The sequence below is a fragment of the Castor canadensis genome, chromosome 1 (genome assembly GCF_047511655.1).
Source record: "Castor canadensis chromosome 1, mCasCan1.hap1v2, whole genome shotgun sequence".
Taxonomy (NCBI): domain Eukaryota; kingdom Metazoa; phylum Chordata; class Mammalia; order Rodentia; family Castoridae; genus Castor; species Castor canadensis.
In genome coordinates, this window is record NC_133386.1 from 73,792,697 (window position 1) to 73,811,784 (window position 19,088).

Below are 19,088 nucleotides of genomic sequence, written 5' to 3' on the forward strand. Positions count from 1 at the left end.
AGGGATTGAGAAAGGCTAAGGTAAAGGACCTAAATTACTCCCAGCTGGCTGCCATCCACCAGGGTAAAACTGAGCCTTCATGGTATTCCTTCAATAGTTGAAGGATGCCATCCAGAAACATACTAATGTGGAACAAGGAACACAGGAGGAGGAGATCATTCTAAATGATAAATTTTTGACACAATCAGCCCCAGATATTCATAGAAAACTCCAAAAACTGGTGGCTGAACCAGGCAAGTCATTGGATCAGTTGGTCCAGGTGGCTACCACTATATTCTATAATAGGGACCTGGAAAAGAAAAGGAGAAAGGACAAACATCAGGAGGTGATGATTGAGGCCATGCAGGTAAATCCTTCAGGAGCACACCCTAACACATGGGCCTACTTCCTGTGTGGACAGGAAGGCCATTTTAGGAGGGTCCCCACTCCACCCCACCGCAAAGGCAAAGACCACCTCTGGGACCCTGCCACATCTGTAAGGGGAACCCCTGGAACTCTATGCACCTGATACCAGACAGGATAGGGTTTACTGCCTTCTGGGGAACAATGATGGGTCCCGGAGCCTCCCATTCAGGTTCCTGTAACTGAGGTTAAAACAGAGGAGCCCCAGGCCATGCTCATGGTCAAATAGTGAAAGATCAGCTTCTTACTGGACACAGGCTTTTCGGCCTTACCCTTTTCCCTTGAACTCCAGTCCAAAAAATAAAGTAACCATTTGGGACATATCAGGCCAGCCCCTAGCATACTATTTCACTCAACCTCTTGCCTGTTCATGGGTCTCCACTTCACTTCCGTCACTCCTTTTCGATAGTTTCCAAGACACTGATCCTGCTTTGGGGGTAGGACCTATTATCCCAATTAATAGTCCAGTTCCTCTTGCCTCCTGGAGAATGCTATTGCCTGCCCTTAATAGAATCTCAGATGGACCCAGCCATATGGACAGAGAGCTGTTCTGGCCACAGTGTAGCTCAAAGACTCCTCCCAATTCCCTTATCAAAAACAGTACTCACTGAGACCTGAGGTCAGAGAGTGCCTGATACCCATTGTCAAGGGACTTAAAGAACAGGGGCTCCTGGTTGAATGATCTAACCATATAATACCCCCCCCGCTTAGGAGTCAGGAAGGGGTCCAACAAGTACAGGTTGGTCCAGGACCTCTGACTGATTAATGAGACAGTAATCCCTATCCACCTTGTAATCCCAAACCCCTATACCCTCTTGGCTTAGATACCTCCTGATACTACCCATTAATTGGTTTTGGACCTCAAGTATTTATTCTTTTGCACTTATTTATACCCCAACAGTCAACTCCTATTCATCTTTGAGGACTCAATCCGAAAAAACAGGTCAAGTCACTTTGACAGTTCTTCCCCAGGGGTTTAGAGATAGCCTCCACCTGTTTGGATTGGCTCTCACTCTGAATCTAGTGGAATAAGCCTACCTACAAACAGTTCTGCTTCTATATGTGAATGACCTCCTTCTTTGTGGGCCTTTGGAGGACACCAAGTCTCAGGCTACCAAGTCCCTTTCCGAATTTCCTAGAAGATCAAGGAAACAAAGTATCTAGGGATAAGTCTCAATTGTGCCAGACGATTGCCTTGGGGAATGACTGGATACAGCCAATGTTAGCCTTCCCCCTTCTTAGGACCCTAAAACAAAAGCCTTTTGGGGGGTATTGGCTATTGTAGGATTTAGATCTTGGGCTATATATATCTGGCCCCACCCCTGTATCAGGCCCTCCAGGGGGCTCAAAAGTACTCCCAGCCATTCATTGAATGGATTGCACTGCCACTAATGCTTTTCATCAATTAAAGAAGGCTCTAGTGAGGGCTCCTGCCCTCAGCCTACCCACACAGGATGCATTCTAACCATACAGCCTCAAGAAAAAGGGACTGGCCCTAGGAGTGGTAACATAGCACCAACGGCCTGCCCCCAGCCAAAAGGATATCAAGTAAAGAATAGATCAAGTAGCTAAAGGATGGCTAGGATGCCTACAGGTGGTGGCCACTGTGTCTTTTGATCCCTAAGGCCCAGAAGTTTGTCTTGAGTAGGCCCCTGACAATTTACACTCCACATAATGTAGAAGGAATTCTAAATTCCAAGGAAGGTTTATGGCTATCTGACAGCCACCTTCTCAAATACCAGTCTCTTTTACTAGAAGGATCTGAGATCACCTTCCAAGCCAGCCAAAACCTCAAGCCTGCCTCCTTTCTGCCTGATGGTGAAAGGAAACCTGAACATTCATGCAAGGAAGTATTAACGGAACATTATGCTGCTAGATGTGTTCTCACTGACCACTCCCTGGACAATTCTGACCTGGTACTATATACAGACAGGAATTCTTTTGTTAGGAACAGGATCAGACATGCAGGATTTGTGGAGGTATCAGATTTTGGCACGATTCAGTCAGGTCCCCTACCCCCAAACACTAGCACTCAGCTTGCTGAACTGGTAGCTCTTACAAAGGCCTTGGAATTATCAATAGGAAAAAGGGTCAATATCTACACCAATTCCAAATATGCCTTCCTAATCCTCCAAGCCCATGTAGCTAATTGGAAGGAATGGGGAATGCTTATCACCACAGGGTGCCCTGTTAAGTATTCACAGGAGCTCCTTTCCTTCTTAGATGCTGTTTTACTACCCAAACAAGTGTCAGTAATCCTTTGCCCTGGCCATCAGAAAAGGAATGACACTATAGCCAGGGGAAACTGAGCCACTGACGAGGCTGCAAAAAAGGTAGCCATGAAGGAGTTCCTAGCCAGTTCTCTTCTATGAGAGGAATCCCTAATTCCCCCAAGGAGGCCCCACTACCAGATGAAGGAAGCCCAACAGGTCTCAATCCTCGATCACAGAGACTGGTGGATCTCACCTAAGAATAGTCTACAGCTTCTTAGGGCACTTTAGTGGAAAGTCTTAAAGTTACTTCATCAACTCTACCATATAGGATTGGAAAGTACCCTAATCTTAACAAGAAAAAAGTTCAAGGGAGTAGGGCTCAATGACACAGTTCAGCAGGTAGTGCAAGGGTGTGAAATATGCAAAGAACAAAACCCTCCAGGCCCCAGGGACACAGAGACAAGGGACTTACCCTGGTGAGGACTGGCAGTTGGACTTTACTCATAAGCCAGGAGGGCCTAGCTCAAAATTGTTGCTAGTGCAGGATGGGAAGAGGCCTTCTCTTGCAAAACTGAAAACTTTAGAGAAGTAATCAAAATTCTAATAACTGAAATCATTCTCCAATTCAGCCTTCCTAAAAATCTCCAGAGTGATAATGGCCCTGTCTTTAAAGCTGAAGTAACCCTGGGGCTCTTGAGATCCTTGGGGATAGACTATCACCTCCACTATGCTTGGCAGCTACAATCCTCTGGTAGGGAGAAAAGTCAGCTCTTAAGGAGATAACTACCAAACTCATCCAGGAAACGTAGTCCCCATGGATCAAACTTCTGCTACCACACTCTTCAGACTTAGAAATACCCCTGGGAAGCAGGGCCTGACTTCCTTTGAGTCTTTATATGGCAGGTCATTTCTTACTAATGACTTCCTTCTCAATCCAGAGACAGCTCAATTGGTGTCCCATATGTCACCCAACTTGCAAAGTTCCAACAAATGTCCTCTGAGATCTGAGAAGGAATTCCCAGGGAACAAATGAGTGGACTCCCTCTATTTTGCCCGGAGGACCTAGTCTTGATTAAATCTCTAGACCCCGGCCAAAACTTAAACACGTCCCCCAACAGCAGTGCAGGTGGCAGAACTAGACTCCTGGATTCACCATTCAAGGATAAAGCACTGGGACCCTCCAAAGAAGGATGTCCAATCGCCATTGGACCAGCTGACCTAACAGTTCCAGATAATGCTTTCTCCTGAGAACTTACCAGGGGATTCAAGCTACTCTTCAAGAAGCAGACTCCTACTTCTCAGATAAGTGATGCCTGAATTTTGGGGGCCTTTGTTGTCTTTGGAATAGTCATAATAATTATTTTTGTGGGGGACATATTCTGTAGCACCCTCTAACTGGACTATCCCAGAGAAACTCTCCTTTTGCTTCTCTTTTTCTTCCATATCTACTCTATTTTGGGGTCTCCTCTATGTCTGAACCTTCGACAAGCTCCTCTTCAAAAAGGCTCTGCCCAATTCAGCTAGGTAACTATGTTCCTTGCATTCCTTTCTCTATTCTCACTTTTCTCCCCCCCATGGGTGGCATCTGGGAGGAAAATTCCTTCCTCTCCCTCTCTTAAGTCTTAGCCAGAGAGAACTCCCCTCTAAAAACTGTTGGCTCTGCTATGAATGGCCCAATGCTGGCAAAATTCCTGAGTGGTTTATCATCAATTTCACAGAATCTTTTACATCTCATTCACTCCCTCTTATAGGGAAGCCTTTAAATTTTACTGTGCCTCTAATTTCCTTAGCAGGAACCACTCTCCTCCCTAGTAGCCTGCCCCCCCTCCACCTTGTGTTGACAGATGTCTCTGAGTATTTGTGGAATACTAGCACACTCTGATTTCAATGTGTCAAGGGACCTCTCCTGCCAAAATCCTAAAAGAACACATGACCCAAACTGCAGTAATATGACAGGCATTCCTTGTCCTTATCCAGGTGACACTGTCACTTGTCAACATTGTAATGGCACCAAAGAGATGTATGTTTGTACCAAATGCCATGATTTCCAAGCTAGCAATTGTACCATCATCAGACAGTATCTCTTGGATCCTACTGCACTATATGGGGCACAGCAAGACCTGCAATTATACCCAGACACAGATTTCTAGGAGTCTACTTAATAATTATATACAGAACCTCACCTGCAAGCTCTGCCTTAGAAATCCCTATAGGACAAGCACCAGGGTGTCCCTGGGAATTTTTCAGCTGACCCTAATCTAAATCCCTCCAACTTCTCTACAATGAAGCTACTCTGTTAATCCCTGGGTTACTTATTCACTGGAGTAACTCTCAATGCCACCAAATAAGGAGCCTTTGGACTCCAATGCTTACATTCTTACCACCGGACAATTAGTTCCTAATGACAAACAGGTTACCTTCTGGAATAACTCCATCTTTCAAACTATGGAGTTCTCCCAACAAACTGGGACTTCTATTCACAGGAATAAACAGGAACCTGTAACCTTAATGGTCTTAGGAATTAAGCCCTGATACCAAACTTGCAGGACTGACCTATGGTGTACTGGCCAATACCATGCCTGCCACCAATTTAACTCATGCTGTGGCACATGTGGCAATGGAAATTGGGCTCAACTTTAAGGATATGCAAAAATCTCTTAACTCTTTAGACAAGATGGTCTTGGACTACCATCTGACCCTTGACTTCCTATTAGCCAAGCAAGGCAGAGTCTGTGCCCTAGCTAACACTTCTTGCTGCACTTACATAAATACCTCAGGAGTAGTGGAACAATGTACCAAATAAATTTTAGAACAAGCAAAATGGCTCAAAGAACAGTCCCTGGACTCTCAGGTGACTAGTCAGTATGGGCCCAGAACCAGTCTTGGTTACCCTCTGTTACTTGGTTCCTTCCCTTTTTAGGTCCTATAGTTGCCATATTGTTATTTCTGTGTCTTTAACCACTACAAAGTTTGCTTCCTCTTGTTTAGAATCTATAAAACTCTGAATGATTGTACATGCAGAGGTCCAATTCCACTAAAGCCATATGGATTGTCCTAAATCCCCCTCAGAGGAACCCTGGCTGGCCGTCTAACTCTGTACCCCCACACAGCAGGAAATGGTCATTGCCCCTGATCCCTAACAGCAGTTAGGGTGCCATCTTAGAAGAGGGAATGAGGAACAGAAAGTAGGATATAATAGTTAGGGAAAGACAGTGGATTCCATGTGGCCTTGGTGATGCAGGGGCTTCTTCTTTCTGACATGCCCTGGGACTGGGAGGACCCCTGCACATCTGTACTTGTGCAGCACTCATGCACACAGATGAGGGAACCAATCAAAGGACACTTCTCACCTTCATGCACATGGATAGGGGATACAATCAGAGACAGAGAAGGACTATGTGGACAGGTGATGGAAGCCCAGGCAAACTGAAATGGAGCGTATACCCCACACCACCTAGGGGAGGGGAATGGGTGGATGATCTTAAAAGGGGAAATCCCTGAGAATGTCAGCAGACTACTGGTTTCTGGGTCCCCTTCTTGTTGAATAAGTTCCTGCTTTACTTTAACTTTCTATTTCCACAATAAATCTTTGCTAAACTCTCTCACAATTTTCCTGCCTCTCAATTATTTGTCCAGCAGAAAAAAAGAACATGTACCCCTAGAGGGTAATGATATTACATTTTTGGTTTATTTTTCCCTTAGAATTTACAATCTAACATGTTACATCTTTTACATATTACTTGTCTGTCTGATCCTACTAAAATATCCATTCCTTAAAGGAAAAAAGTTTTGTTTGCTTTGTTCACTGCTGTATCCTCAGCACCCATAACAATGCCTGACACATATTAAGCAAAACATATTCTTAAAAAAATTAAATGAATAAATATATAATTCTGAAGTATGCCTTTAAATAATAAAGGACAGTATCAATTACTGGAGCGCTCTTAAAAATAATTCTATACTGTGAAAATTTCTCAAGCAAGCATTAAAAGAAAGATATAAATTACAAATGAACAAGCACATAGCTGGGCATGGTGGTGTACACCTGCAATCCCAGCACTCTGAGCCAAGAGGACTGGGAGTTCAAGGCCAGCTTGGGATACATACCCAGACCCTGTCTCAAAACAAACAAACAAAAACAGGTTAATTATAGAGATTCTTCTCATTTTGACTTTGATTCATTGCAAAGATAAGATTAAAACCAGGTTTCACATTACCTTAAGACATAGAATAGTGGTTGCCAGGAGCTGGGGGGAGGGGGAGTGCAGATTTAGTGTTTAATGGGTGTGGAGTTTCAGTTTAGTTTGTTTGGGGCTGAAAAACTCTTAGAGATGGATAGTGGTGATGATTGTACAATATGAATTTGTTTAAAGCCACTGAATTATACACTTAAAATGATTAAAATGATAAGCTTCATGTTAGGTACATTTATCACAATTTAAAAAGTCTATCTTAAATAAAAACAATTCAGGTAAAATTTTTGACCAAAATTCTGATCTAGCTCTGCATGGATTTTCTGCCTTCTTACCTTCCAATTATTGTTCCCTTTATCAAGGGTGAGTCTACTTGAATAAACTTAATTTCACTTATAAATTATCTATTGTTTCCCAATTCATGGCAGTGGTTATCAAAGAATGATCCTCTAACCAGTAAAATCAGCATCATTATAAACTTGTTAGAAATGCAACTCCTTGGTACTATCCACAGGCCGAGTGAGTTAGAAACTCTGGGGTAGACCCAGCAATCTGTTTTAATAATACCTGCAGGCATTTAGGGTAGATGTTTAAATTTGGGAACCTCTTATTTATTATAGCATAGCCTTAATCCCAATCCTATATGAAAGATTTTATGTACAATTTCTATCCACTGAATGATCAAAACAAGTCATATTTTTTTAATATTATCTTCCTCACAAAGCCAATCCTTCTTTTCTCTAAGACATGACATACAAATTGGAGAAACAAAGAATTTGGAATAGACTATTATAAATAAGCATATTTCTTGATAGATTTGCCAACACAGTATGTGGGAAGATATCTGTGAAATGCATAGGAAAATCTCTCATATTTTGAACATCTGTGACACAGAGAAAATTTTACTCGGGTGAAGACAGTTTATGTGCAATAATAATAATAATAATAATAATAATAGTGAGTTGGCTTAAAATAAAATTTAAGAGGTTACAAACTGAAAATACCTTACCTTTTGAAGCAATCAACCTAGTGTTGTGTATAAATTACAATCGGACATAAAAAGCAATGAGAGATGAATGAAATTACACAAATTACAAGTAAACAATTGCCCCCTTAGCTGTTTTTACCTTCCATCCCCCCCCAAATTGCAACATGGGTAATTCATCTACTCTAGGCTACTTACCACATGTGACTGTGCACATTCCGAACTCTACTTCTTTGACTATTGTCTTGTTTGAAACTAAATGTAAAGTGTAAAGATACATTATTTAATCATAAAATTTTTCAAAGTGAAAAACCTCTTACTTGGAGATAGGGGACACAAATATAAATATAGCCCATGGATAACAGATATATTTTCAAATTTTTCTACTTAAACCAACAAAGCCAAGCCATTCCTGACACATCTACTGTCATTATGCACATGAAAAGCAGCCAGGGCCTTTAAAGGAGTCCATTCAGTTAGGAAACAACTCACAAAGGAAGTTTGTGTTTAAGCCTTACATGTAACTTAAAGGTTTTTTCATCAGCTAATACATGGTAAATTAAAACTATTGCAAGTCAGAAAAACACAAAAAACCCTTTGAATTATAAAAAACACTTTTTCTAGTCTCTATTTTCCAGAAACAACAAAAAATGAAGTGCATATTTCCATCTATAAAGGAGTCTTTTTACCAAGTATGCACTAAAATTACAAAAGTTATAGGTTGGTCTTACTCATTTTCCAGGTTAAGATGATAAATTTAAATATTTCTTAGAATTTTATTTAGCAGGGTAATCTATAACTATTTGAGAAGCTAAATATTCTTAGTTCTTAGTTCTAAATCACATATTTCCTTCTTTCTTATTTCTGAAGTTTGACGTGAATTCTACTAAGTCTTCATGGTTCAGATTAGGACTTAAAACTCAATAGAAAAACAAAATACAAAATGAGGTGTCAGAGATAATTTTTAGAAGAAACTATATCTTGGAGTCACAAATTACATGAAAAGTACATTGGACTTGATGTCCAAAGAGCTTTTTTTTTTTTTTTTTTTTGCAGCACTAGAGTTTATACTCATGGCCTACACCTTGAGTCACTCCACCAGCCCTATTTTTATGATGGTTTTTTTTGAGATAGGGTCTTGCAAACTATTTGCGTGGGCTGGCTTGGAACCACGATCCTCCTGATCTCTGCCTCCTGAATAGCTAGGATTACAGGCATGAGCCACTGGTGCCCAGCCAGTGAAGAAGAGCTACTTCTACCACTAATTAGCTGTTGGAGTTTGAGCAAATTAATTAAATTCTGTCAGACCTAGTTAAGCCTTTGAAAAATTTGTAAAGGAGAACCAATCTCATTTGATATTATAAGAATTAAGATAGTGTGTGTAAAAGCATTCTATAAATTGTCTAACATCATAAACGTGCTTCAAATATAATAATTACTCAATTCAAACTCATTTTACCATTATTAATTTCATGTTATTAGATTTTTTCTTATTTTGACTATTGTAAAACTTCAACAGTTTCATAAACACTTTATTCTGTACTTGCAAGTACCAAACCCTGTACCATGAATACATAGTAAGCACTTCATGCATGTAAGTAGATCAATATTGACTTTGTTAAACAAATGATGTAGGCTATCACGAAGATCAAGTTTGAATTCACATTTTTATGCTTGGAATGCTTGAATACTTTCAGCTGGCATGAGATATAAGTTAAAGTTAAATCTGGAGCATAGAAAACCTTGATAAGAGAATGAGTACTGGATTACTTTTAAACATAACCACTTTTCAAAACCCAATAATCAATTATCTCTACTACTCACTATCTATACTACTTTGGAAAATTACTCAATTTCTCCTAACCTGAGTTTTCTTGGAGAGAAAAAAAAAAAACCAAGGAGACTGAATCAGATAGTTTCTAAGGTCCCTTTCATCTTTAAAGTTCTTTAATGTATTGGGTTTCCATTAGATCATTCAGTGATTTTTTTATGGGATTTCTTTAATGGTAGGTCAGGGAAATTATGTGTCTAGATTGCATTATACACCAATGAGTGAAAAAGAAAACTATAGTTTGGATGTCAGTAAAGTTTGATGTGTAACTGGTTAAAGAGCAAGATCCACAGATGGTAATTAATTGGTTGGTGGCAATGTGTAGGTGTGATGTGTCACTGGGTTCTGTCCTATTCAGCCTTTCTATTAATGACCTGTAAAAGAATCCTGATACCATGCTCACTGAATCCAGGGTTCTGCAAAGCCAGGAAGGATAGCAAATATGTCTGATGATAAATCTGGACCTTAAACTGACAGGGTGAAAGAATGGTCAAATCTAACAAAATGTAACCTTAGAAGAATAAAGTCCTGTAAGTACAGTGGAAAGTCAGTTGTCCAAAAATACTGTATGGGTTGTCTTAATTTGATAGTAAAAAAGGTAAAAGTGAACCCAGAGTTCAACAGTGAGTTCACTAGGAGACAAGAATGCTGCCAGGACTCCCTAAAAACCGACTGGGCCTTAGACTGCACTGATAAAAGCCTGTATTCACAATGATGCAGGCAATGATCCTGCTCTTTGTGATCTAGTCAGATACTGGAATTTCTTCTTCAGTTCCAGATTACCATACTGTAACTTTTGGTACCCATCACCAAGGTGCAATGATAATCTTTGAGTTTATTTTTTGAGAGATGATTTGTAACTTTGGTATTTCATTACTTTTAATTTCTGTTAGAATAAAAGAAAAACAGGGACTGGCAAAGTGGCTCAAGTGGTAGAGCACCTGCCTGGCAAACATGAGGCCCTGAATTCAAATCCCAGTGCTGCCAAAATAAATAAATAAATAAAAGCAAAAGAAAATATAGCTATATTTTGCAGAATACAACTTTTTATAGAATAAAACTCATTCAATACAGCCATTATTATGTAGGTCTGTTAGAACCTTTTATAAATCTAAGGGTATATTTATATAAAAGATATAAAATATATTTTAAAAGATATATATGACAGAAAGAAAGGTATATACTTAACAAATATCTTTGATGTCTTATTTATCTTGAAACATTTTATAATTTATGATGATGTTATGTCATCACTTATCACCAATTACAAACTATGTCTTTAAAAGTCTAACATAATAAAATTGAGGAATGTTTGGAATTGCCTAGAAAAGATGATGTAATTCTGAAATAAATCATAGCTATTACACCAGTGTTTTCTTATTGCTTTGTGTTCTTTCAGGAATATATGAAACAAGTCTAGCAGCACACTCCTTGCAATATATCTCTAGCTTTCATTGAACAAAGTTGAGATCTCAGAATTTTTTATTGTTTTCCATAATGGCCAAAAGAAGAAAACTAACAAGAGAAAAACATTCAAAATTATTAAATGAATTAGAAGATGAACACAAAGATGGACAGCAAAATATTAGATGATAAGGATAATGGTAGACTTGATTATTTAAGCAAAATCTTAGTGAGAGATGGTATCTTAGATGACTATTCTGGAAGAATACTCTGTAACTTAAGAATTGATGAGTAGCTAGGTGTCAGTGGTTAATGCCTATAATCCTAGCTACTTGGAAGGCTGAGATAGGAAAGATTACAGTTTGAGGCCAGCCCAGGCAAATAGTTCAAAAGACCCCCATCTCAAAAATAACCAGAGCAAAATTTCCTGGGGGTGTGGCTCAAACAGTAGAATGCCTGCTTTGCAAGCACAAAGCTCGTGAGTTCAAACCCCAGTCCACCAAAAAAAAAGATAAGTGAACATTTTTGTATTCTTAAGGAAAAGGACATAGGGTACATCTTTCAAGAAGAAGTATTTGATCCTAAAATACTTTGTGACAATAACCTTTACCATACTGTTTTTCTAAAAGGATGTGGACAGTATTCTTTTCTTTCTTCATGATATTTATGCACCAACATTTATATGAAAAGATTTGTAAGTGGACAAATCATGATGGCAGGTGTGTATATAAAGGTGACAGAACTGGGCATGGTGACTCACATCTCAGTAAGTGTAGCTACTCAGGAGGCAGAGATAGGGAGGATCAATGGTGGAGGGCCAGCCCTGGCAAAAAAGTTCTTGGGGAGGATCAATGGTGGAGGGCCAGCCCTGGCAAAAAAGTTCTTGAGACCTGATCTCAATAAGACAGAAAGCAGTAAGACAGGAAGAAGAAATAAAAAGAATACAAATTAGAAAAGAAAATGTCAAACTATCTCTATTTGCAGATGACATGATACCTAAAAGACCCTAAAAACTCTACCAAAAAACTTCTAGATATCATTAGCACCTTCAGCAAAATAGCATGATACAAAATCAATTTACAAAAATCAGTAGTAGCCTTTCTATACACCAACAATGAACAGACTGAGAAAGAATACAGGAAAACAATTCAATTTACAGGACTCAAAAAAAAAAAATACCTGGGAATAAACTTAACAAAGAATGTGAGAGACCTCTACAAGGAAAAGTATAAACCACTGAAGAAAGAAATCGAAGAAGACTACAGAAGATGGAAAGCTCTCCCATGCTCATGGATTGGTAGAATCAATATTGTGAAAATGGCTATATTACAAAAGCAATCTACATGTTTAATGCAATCCCCATCAAAATTCCAATGACATTCATCACAGAGATTGAAAAATCAACCCGAAAGTTCAAATGAAAGCACAAAAAAACTCAAATAGCCAAGGCAATCTGAGCAAAAAGAGCAACACTGGAGGTACCATAATACCCAACTTCAAACTACACTACAGAGCCATCGCAATAAAAACAGCATGGTACTGGCACAAAACCAGATACGAAGACCAGTGGAATAGAAGAACCAGATATGAATCCATGCAGCTATGCCCATCTGATTTTCAACAAAGGCGCCAAAAACATACAATGGAGAAAAGACAGCCTCTTTAACAAATGTTGCTGGGAAAATTGAGTATCTGCATGCAGAAAACTGAAATTAGATTCATGTCTTTCAGCCTTTACAAGGACTAACTCAAATTGGATTTATAAGACCTGAAACTTTGAATCTAGTGCAGGAAAAAGCAGGAAATACACTGGACTTAATAGGCATAGGCAATGACTTTCTAAATAGAACTCAAATGGCTCAGCAACTAAGAGAAAGGATTGACAAATGGGACTACATGAAATTAAGAAACTTCTGCACAACAAAAGAAATGGCCACTAGATTGAAGAGGCTACCCACAGAATTGGAGAAAATCTTTGCCAGCTATAAATCTGTCAAGAGATTAATAACCAGAATATACAGGGAGCTCAAAAAACTGAACTCCCAAAAGATCAATGACCCCATGAAGAAATGGGCAAGAGAACTGAATAGCGCTTTTTCAAAAGTCCAAATGGCTAAACAACACATGAAGAAATCCTCACCATCCCTGGCCATAAAAGAAATGCAAATCAAAACCATGTTAAGATTCTACCTCACACCTGTTAGAACAGCTGCTGCCATCAAGGACATAAACAAATGTCATCAAGGATGTGGAGAAAAAGGAACCCTCATAGATTGTTGGTGGGAATGTAAATTAGTACAACCACTATGGAAAATAGTAGAGATGCTCCTCAAAAAACTAAAAATAGAACTGCCATGTGATATGGCAATACCATTCCTAGAGATATATGCAAAAGAATGTGAGTCAGGTTACTAAAAAGGCACCTGCACACCCATGTTTATTTCAGCGTTATTCACAATAGCTAAGCTATAGAAATAGCCAAGATGTTCCACTACTGATGAATGGATTAAGAAAATGTGGCATTTATATACAATGGAATTTTATTCAGTCTTAAAGAAGAATGACATGTTGTCATTTGCAGGTAAATGGATGGAACTGGAAGCATCATTTTAAATGAAGTTAGCCCGGTTCATAAAGCCAAGGGCCACGTTTTCTCTCATATGTGGAATATAGGCCCAATACAAATACAGCAATATTATGAAAAACAGGTCACGCTGAGGGGAGGTCACATACAAAAGAGGGGAAGGGTAAAAGAAGAAAGTTAAGAAGGTGAATATGGTTAATATATTTTCTATACGAGAATGAATACAGAATTTTTAAACCTGTTGAAATCGCCGTAAGAAGAAGACTAATGTAGAAAGGAGAAAAATAGAGGGGATGAACCAATTTGGGTTATAATACATATATACATGGAAATGACATGTATACAATGAAACACCCTGTATAGCTATTTAAACAAACAAAAATGTAATTTTTTTCCACAAAAATGGGAAACAGAAAGGCAAAACAGGGACTGGTACCAGTGGGAGGGGGGAGGATATAAGGAAAGGGTGTAGGAGGGTGAATGTAGTAGAAATATTATGTATTCGTGCAGGTAAATGGAAAAATGAGACCTGTTGAAACTATTCCAGGAATGGGGGAGGGAGAATAAAGAATGATGGAGGGGGTGAATTCAACTATGATATATTGTAAGAACTTTTGTAAATGTCACAAGGTACCCCCAGTACAATAATAAAAATAAATAAATAAATAAATAAAGTGGTGTGGCACTGTGCACCTGTCAGCCCACTTCAAGTGAAGTTAAATAGGAGGATCACAGTACAGGCTGGCCCCGGCATAAACACTAGACCCTATTTGATAAATAACTAATGCAAAAAGGGCAGGGGCCATGGCTCAAGTGTCAGAGCACCTACCTAGCAAGTTGAGGTCCTTAGTTAAAACCCTTGTACTATCTAAAATAAAAAAATAAAGCTAACAGAAAGAATATAGACAAGGAAAGGAATAAAACTCATTGAACTAATCATTCAAATTGGTGAAACTAAAAATGAGCTCGGGTTGGTACCAGTGGGAGGGGACAGGATATAAGGAAAGGGTGTAGGAGGGTGAATGTGGTGGAAATACTGTGTACTCATGTATGAAAATGGAAAAATGAGACCTGTTGGAACTATTCTAAGAATTGGGGAGGGGAGATAAAGGAGAATGACGGAGGGGGTGAATTCAACTAAGATGTATTGTAAGCACTTTTTAAACATCACAATGCACACCCAGTACAATAATACAATAAAAAAACACAAAAAAAATTTTAATGAGGTGGGAACATAGCTCAAGTGGTAGAACACCTGTCTGACATTTGTGAGGCCCTGAGTTCAAACCCTAGAACTGTAAAAAAAAAAAGATAAAAACTAAACAGTTTGCAATTATGCAGCAAAAAAGATGTCATCCCCCTCAACAAAGTGTTTTGAGAATACAAATGTGAAAAAAAACCAAAGTAATGATACATTAGATTCTACTAGAGATGTACTTGAAATCTGGAATCGGTGTTTACGTGGATACAGTCCAGGTTCAGCTAAAGAGCTGAACTTTCAAATTACTTACTTTACTCTGTTACTTTCAAATTACTCTGTCCAGTTAGGGTATGTACAGCTTCAAAGCTAGGCTATATGGAATAAGGTTTTGGGCTTTGCTATGTTGAATTCTTATTAAAATTTTGAACAAAATTGTTTTCTCTAACCCTTTATTCTTTCTTTGTAAATTATTTCTAAACAGACTTAAAAGTGAAAAAAATTAAGAGCCCATTAGGACTTTTACAACAATTCTGGAAAATTTCAGATATTTGAAACCTCTGATTGTTTACAGTTCTAGATTCTCAATCTCTCCAAGAATACTCACCTATGCATCTATTATACACATAAGTTTCCAGAGGGTTCAGACTCCCTGAAGTCCACTGATGTGGACACTGAGAGAATAAGTAACTTACCTATGTTTGAATTTGAATTTGAATGTGTGGTATTATCAGTCCATCACCTGGGGTTAGCCTAAATAATATTGGCATTTTACATCTAGCCATATCCCTTCACTACTTCAATACTAAGATTGTTTGATTACTTTAAAAGCTAGAGTGAAGCAATACTTATTAGAACATGTTCTCTTCTTCTTCACATTTCCAAAGTCAAGGACCTTTTTAAGCTCTTTGTAATGTTATCAAGGCCATACAAAGCTGTATCAATCCCACTATTAACCTCAGGTAGTCAATTGCTTTCTGATGCTGAGGGCCACTATCTGTCATCAGGAAATAAAAGGTAGGCTAATAGACAGCATACCCACTCCATATGTATAGATTAAGGAGACACAGAATGCCAAGGCTATTCAGAGAATCTCAGCTGGGTCATTGGGGGGTGGGGAGGGGGAAGGGAATCATTCTCCCTTAAAGGCTGCAAACCTGTGCAACTGACCTTTTACCTTTCCAGCATGTGAGTTGCTAATCAATACAACATGCACAACAGCTTGTCAAGGTTTATTGCGTAATGAGCCAGCAGTATCAGGCAAATTTATGTACCAAGCACAGGCTTGTTCTCCTTGGCCTTTACCCGTTACCACCTAACAGTGCCATTGGTTGGATCACTTGTTAGGTGTTTTCTACTGCCACCCTTCCTTTGTTTGAAGTTAAACATACACTTAAAACACTAACACGCTGTAAAGGTGGTGAATGGGACATGGGACTTATGGTCAATTTAAACGTGTCACAGTAAGGGGAATTCTGACTTCCTTGGATTTCCCATCCCTAGGGCAAGTGTAGCAAGGAAGAGGACTTCAAGCAACTTGGAACTTAAAAGAGCAAACAAAAAAACCTAAGAACAGGAAGGGAAAATGACTGCAACAAGAGTCAAAGTGATTCCCCACGGTGGGAGGCTGCCTCCACCCAAAATTGTGTTTTTCTGTCTGCAAAGCACATTTAAAATGTTTCTGTATATCCGCTGGTTGGTTTATGCTGCGGTAGCACATCCTTCTTCAAGGCCCTACGGTGCACAAATGGGCATACATGGGGCTGATGTGGATGCAACAGGGCTCTACAGATGGAGTCACAGGCGTCTGCCCTCCACCGGGCCCTCACCATCCTCCTGAACCACGTCCGGGGCCTGGTTCTCCGGGGGAGCCTGGCTATCCGAGATCTCGCTGTCGCTCTCCGCCTCTTCCTCCTCGGGCTCGGGCTCGACCTCGGCCTCACCCGGGCTCTCGGCCTCGGCCTCGTCCTCGCCCTCTCCGTCGCCCTCGCCCTCGTGGCCCAAACCGGGATCCTGGATGGCGGTGCCGTTGGCCCCGCACGCGGACTGGAGGCCCGCCAGGAGCAGCCAGCCAAGGGACAGCAGCACCTCGGCGGAGCAGCCCGCGCCCCCGGGGCTCATGGTTCTCGGCCTGACGGCTCCTGAGAGAGGTGGTTGGAAGACAGGTGCTACGCCACGCGGGATTCGAGCCCCACGCCGCGCCCAGGCAACCTTTGAAGCGTCACGGCTCGTAACCACTTCCCGCCCACGGGACCGCGCCGAGCTCGACGCCGAGAACGCGCGCGGGCGATGCGGGGGAGGCGGGGGCGGGGCCAACGCCAAGTTCACGGCGGCGGTGCGTCCGCTGCGCATGCGCTTGCCAGGGCCGCTCTGGCTGCGGGCTGCTTGCTTGGTCCAAGTTTACCCAGCTGCCTGCCAACCTCTTTCCACGCCCTCTAGATTTCTTCTAAGGCATGCCGTTGTGCTTCCTGCGCCCTTTCCAAACTAGACTCCTTAGCCCCTCCAGTATTCTTCATGGGTCTCAAAATTATCCAAAATACCCAACTTGGCATGTATCAAGAAGGTTGTAGCCTTATTAAGTGTGATTGCCTCAAACTGGATCCATAACTGCAGATGAGGTTTGGTCAGCAGTAGATGTAGGGGAGCAGTCTCGTTCTTACATCTGCATGCAACTCAACCATGTATTCACATTTTAAGATGTTGGGCAGCACCATCAGCCCTGGGCAGGGCTCCTTAGAGATAGACTGGGTAAAGGAAGGGAAAGAGGGAACAGTTGTCAAGCTAATTTGTGCCTGTTACGTTTTTTGGATAACTGATGTTTTGGGTACTAATATGGAACATTCTTGGTCATTTCCATTTTCTTGTGTTTGGCATTTATTTTTCCCCCTCATGGGGAGATACTTTTCCTCATTCTCTTGTCTTCAAGTATTAAGTATCTCTCCCCAGTTTGTTTTGGAAAATACATCTCCTTCAGGTCACTGTCAAAAATGTTAACAAATGCAACAGTTCAAGTATAGAGCCCAATGAGGTCAGTGTGACAAATGCTCCACTAATCCATACATTGATTCAGTCCAGACACTGATTTAAGAATCTATTCCTTTACCAAAAAGGAGTTCATGTCTTTTACTAAGGTTGAATCAGACTAGGAGCAAAAATATCTTAACACCTTAGCATTTCCACTTGAATCAGTAGAAAATTTTAGAGCTTAAGTATAATTCTCCATTTCCTTATGCAATATCAATACATCCAATTATGTCATAGAAAGAAATGTGATTCAACTAATTTCCTCCCATTGGCGGTGTTAATTTCAATGGTCTCATTAACTCAGATTTCTTCTTCAGGAATAGAATCATAGAATTTTTGAGCCAGAAAGAGGCTTAGAAATCATCAAAATACTCCAAGTCCTTCATTATTAAGTGAGGAGATTAAGAAGTGCTTTGCAAAGCTGGGTCTCACAACCATATCTCCTGAATGCTCAGTCAATGCTTGGGGATCCTTACAATTCAGAGTCAACAACGAAGCTGTATCTAATGGGGTCTTTGGAGTCAAGTTCAAGCACTGAAAGCAAATTAACTTTGAGAAGTTTTTTGTTATTCCAAGTTTGATTTCCTCAAGTTGTTATAATGTAGTAGCTTATTGTGTTTGAAAAGATGCATAGGGTATGATACTTTGAGGTTCAATATTTAAAGTCCTATGCCACATGTTATGAAAAGTCATAAACCTCAAGTGAACTTGAGACATGAACCAGCTTTTGGAACATTGATAACATCCAGTCTCAGCAGATTATAAGCAAGGAACATTGAGGTCCTTCAGAGCCACTTATTTGTAGCAAAGGTAGGTTATTTAAAGGGCTGGGTGTGTGGCTGAAGTGGTAGAGTGCTTGCCTAGCAAGCATGAGGTCCTGAGTTCAAATCACAGTACTTCCCAAAGAAAGTTAAAATTTTTATTTGATTTTTTTTCTCACAAAGCCTTCAAGTTTTGAAAAGACACAAACTTCTAAAAATGGTCAGTATTAAAGTTGGAATTGATATTGATAAGGATTCTCTGGGAATGTTTTATATGAAACAAAATATGATCACACCTGACAATACTTTTTTTATGCAGGACATTAAACTGGGAAATCTTTAAATGATCTTGAAAAGACCCTTGTTTCATGACCAAATGAAAGAGCCAAAATTTTTCTTTTTTCAATTCTGAGCAAAAAGTCCAATGTTGGAGGTATCCCAATTCCCAACTTCAAACTATACTACAGTGCCATAACAATAAAAACAGCATGGT

The 19,088-nt window shown here is 40.0% G+C and overlaps 1 protein-coding gene across 2 annotated transcripts in view; it reads right to left on the reverse strand.

The window, feature by feature from the left end:
* The window catches only part of Spaca1 (sperm acrosome associated 1), a 36,222-nt gene extending 19,291 nt beyond the window's left edge, over nucleotides 1-16,931 (reverse strand). Inside the window, exons 1-2 of one of the 2 annotated variants that reach the window (XM_020163794.2) lie at nucleotides 16,709-16,931; nucleotides 7,992-8,048 (exon numbers count right to left, since the gene is read on the reverse strand). In XM_020163794.2, the coding sequence (XP_020019383.1) occupies nucleotides 7,992-8,048; nucleotides 16,709-16,931 (280 nt within the window). Of the gene's footprint in view, nucleotides 1-7,991; nucleotides 8,049-16,702 lie in introns of both variants that reach the window. The other variant, XM_020163793.2, reaches the window with a different exon arrangement.
* Nucleotides 16,932-19,088: the final 2,157 nt, after the last annotated feature.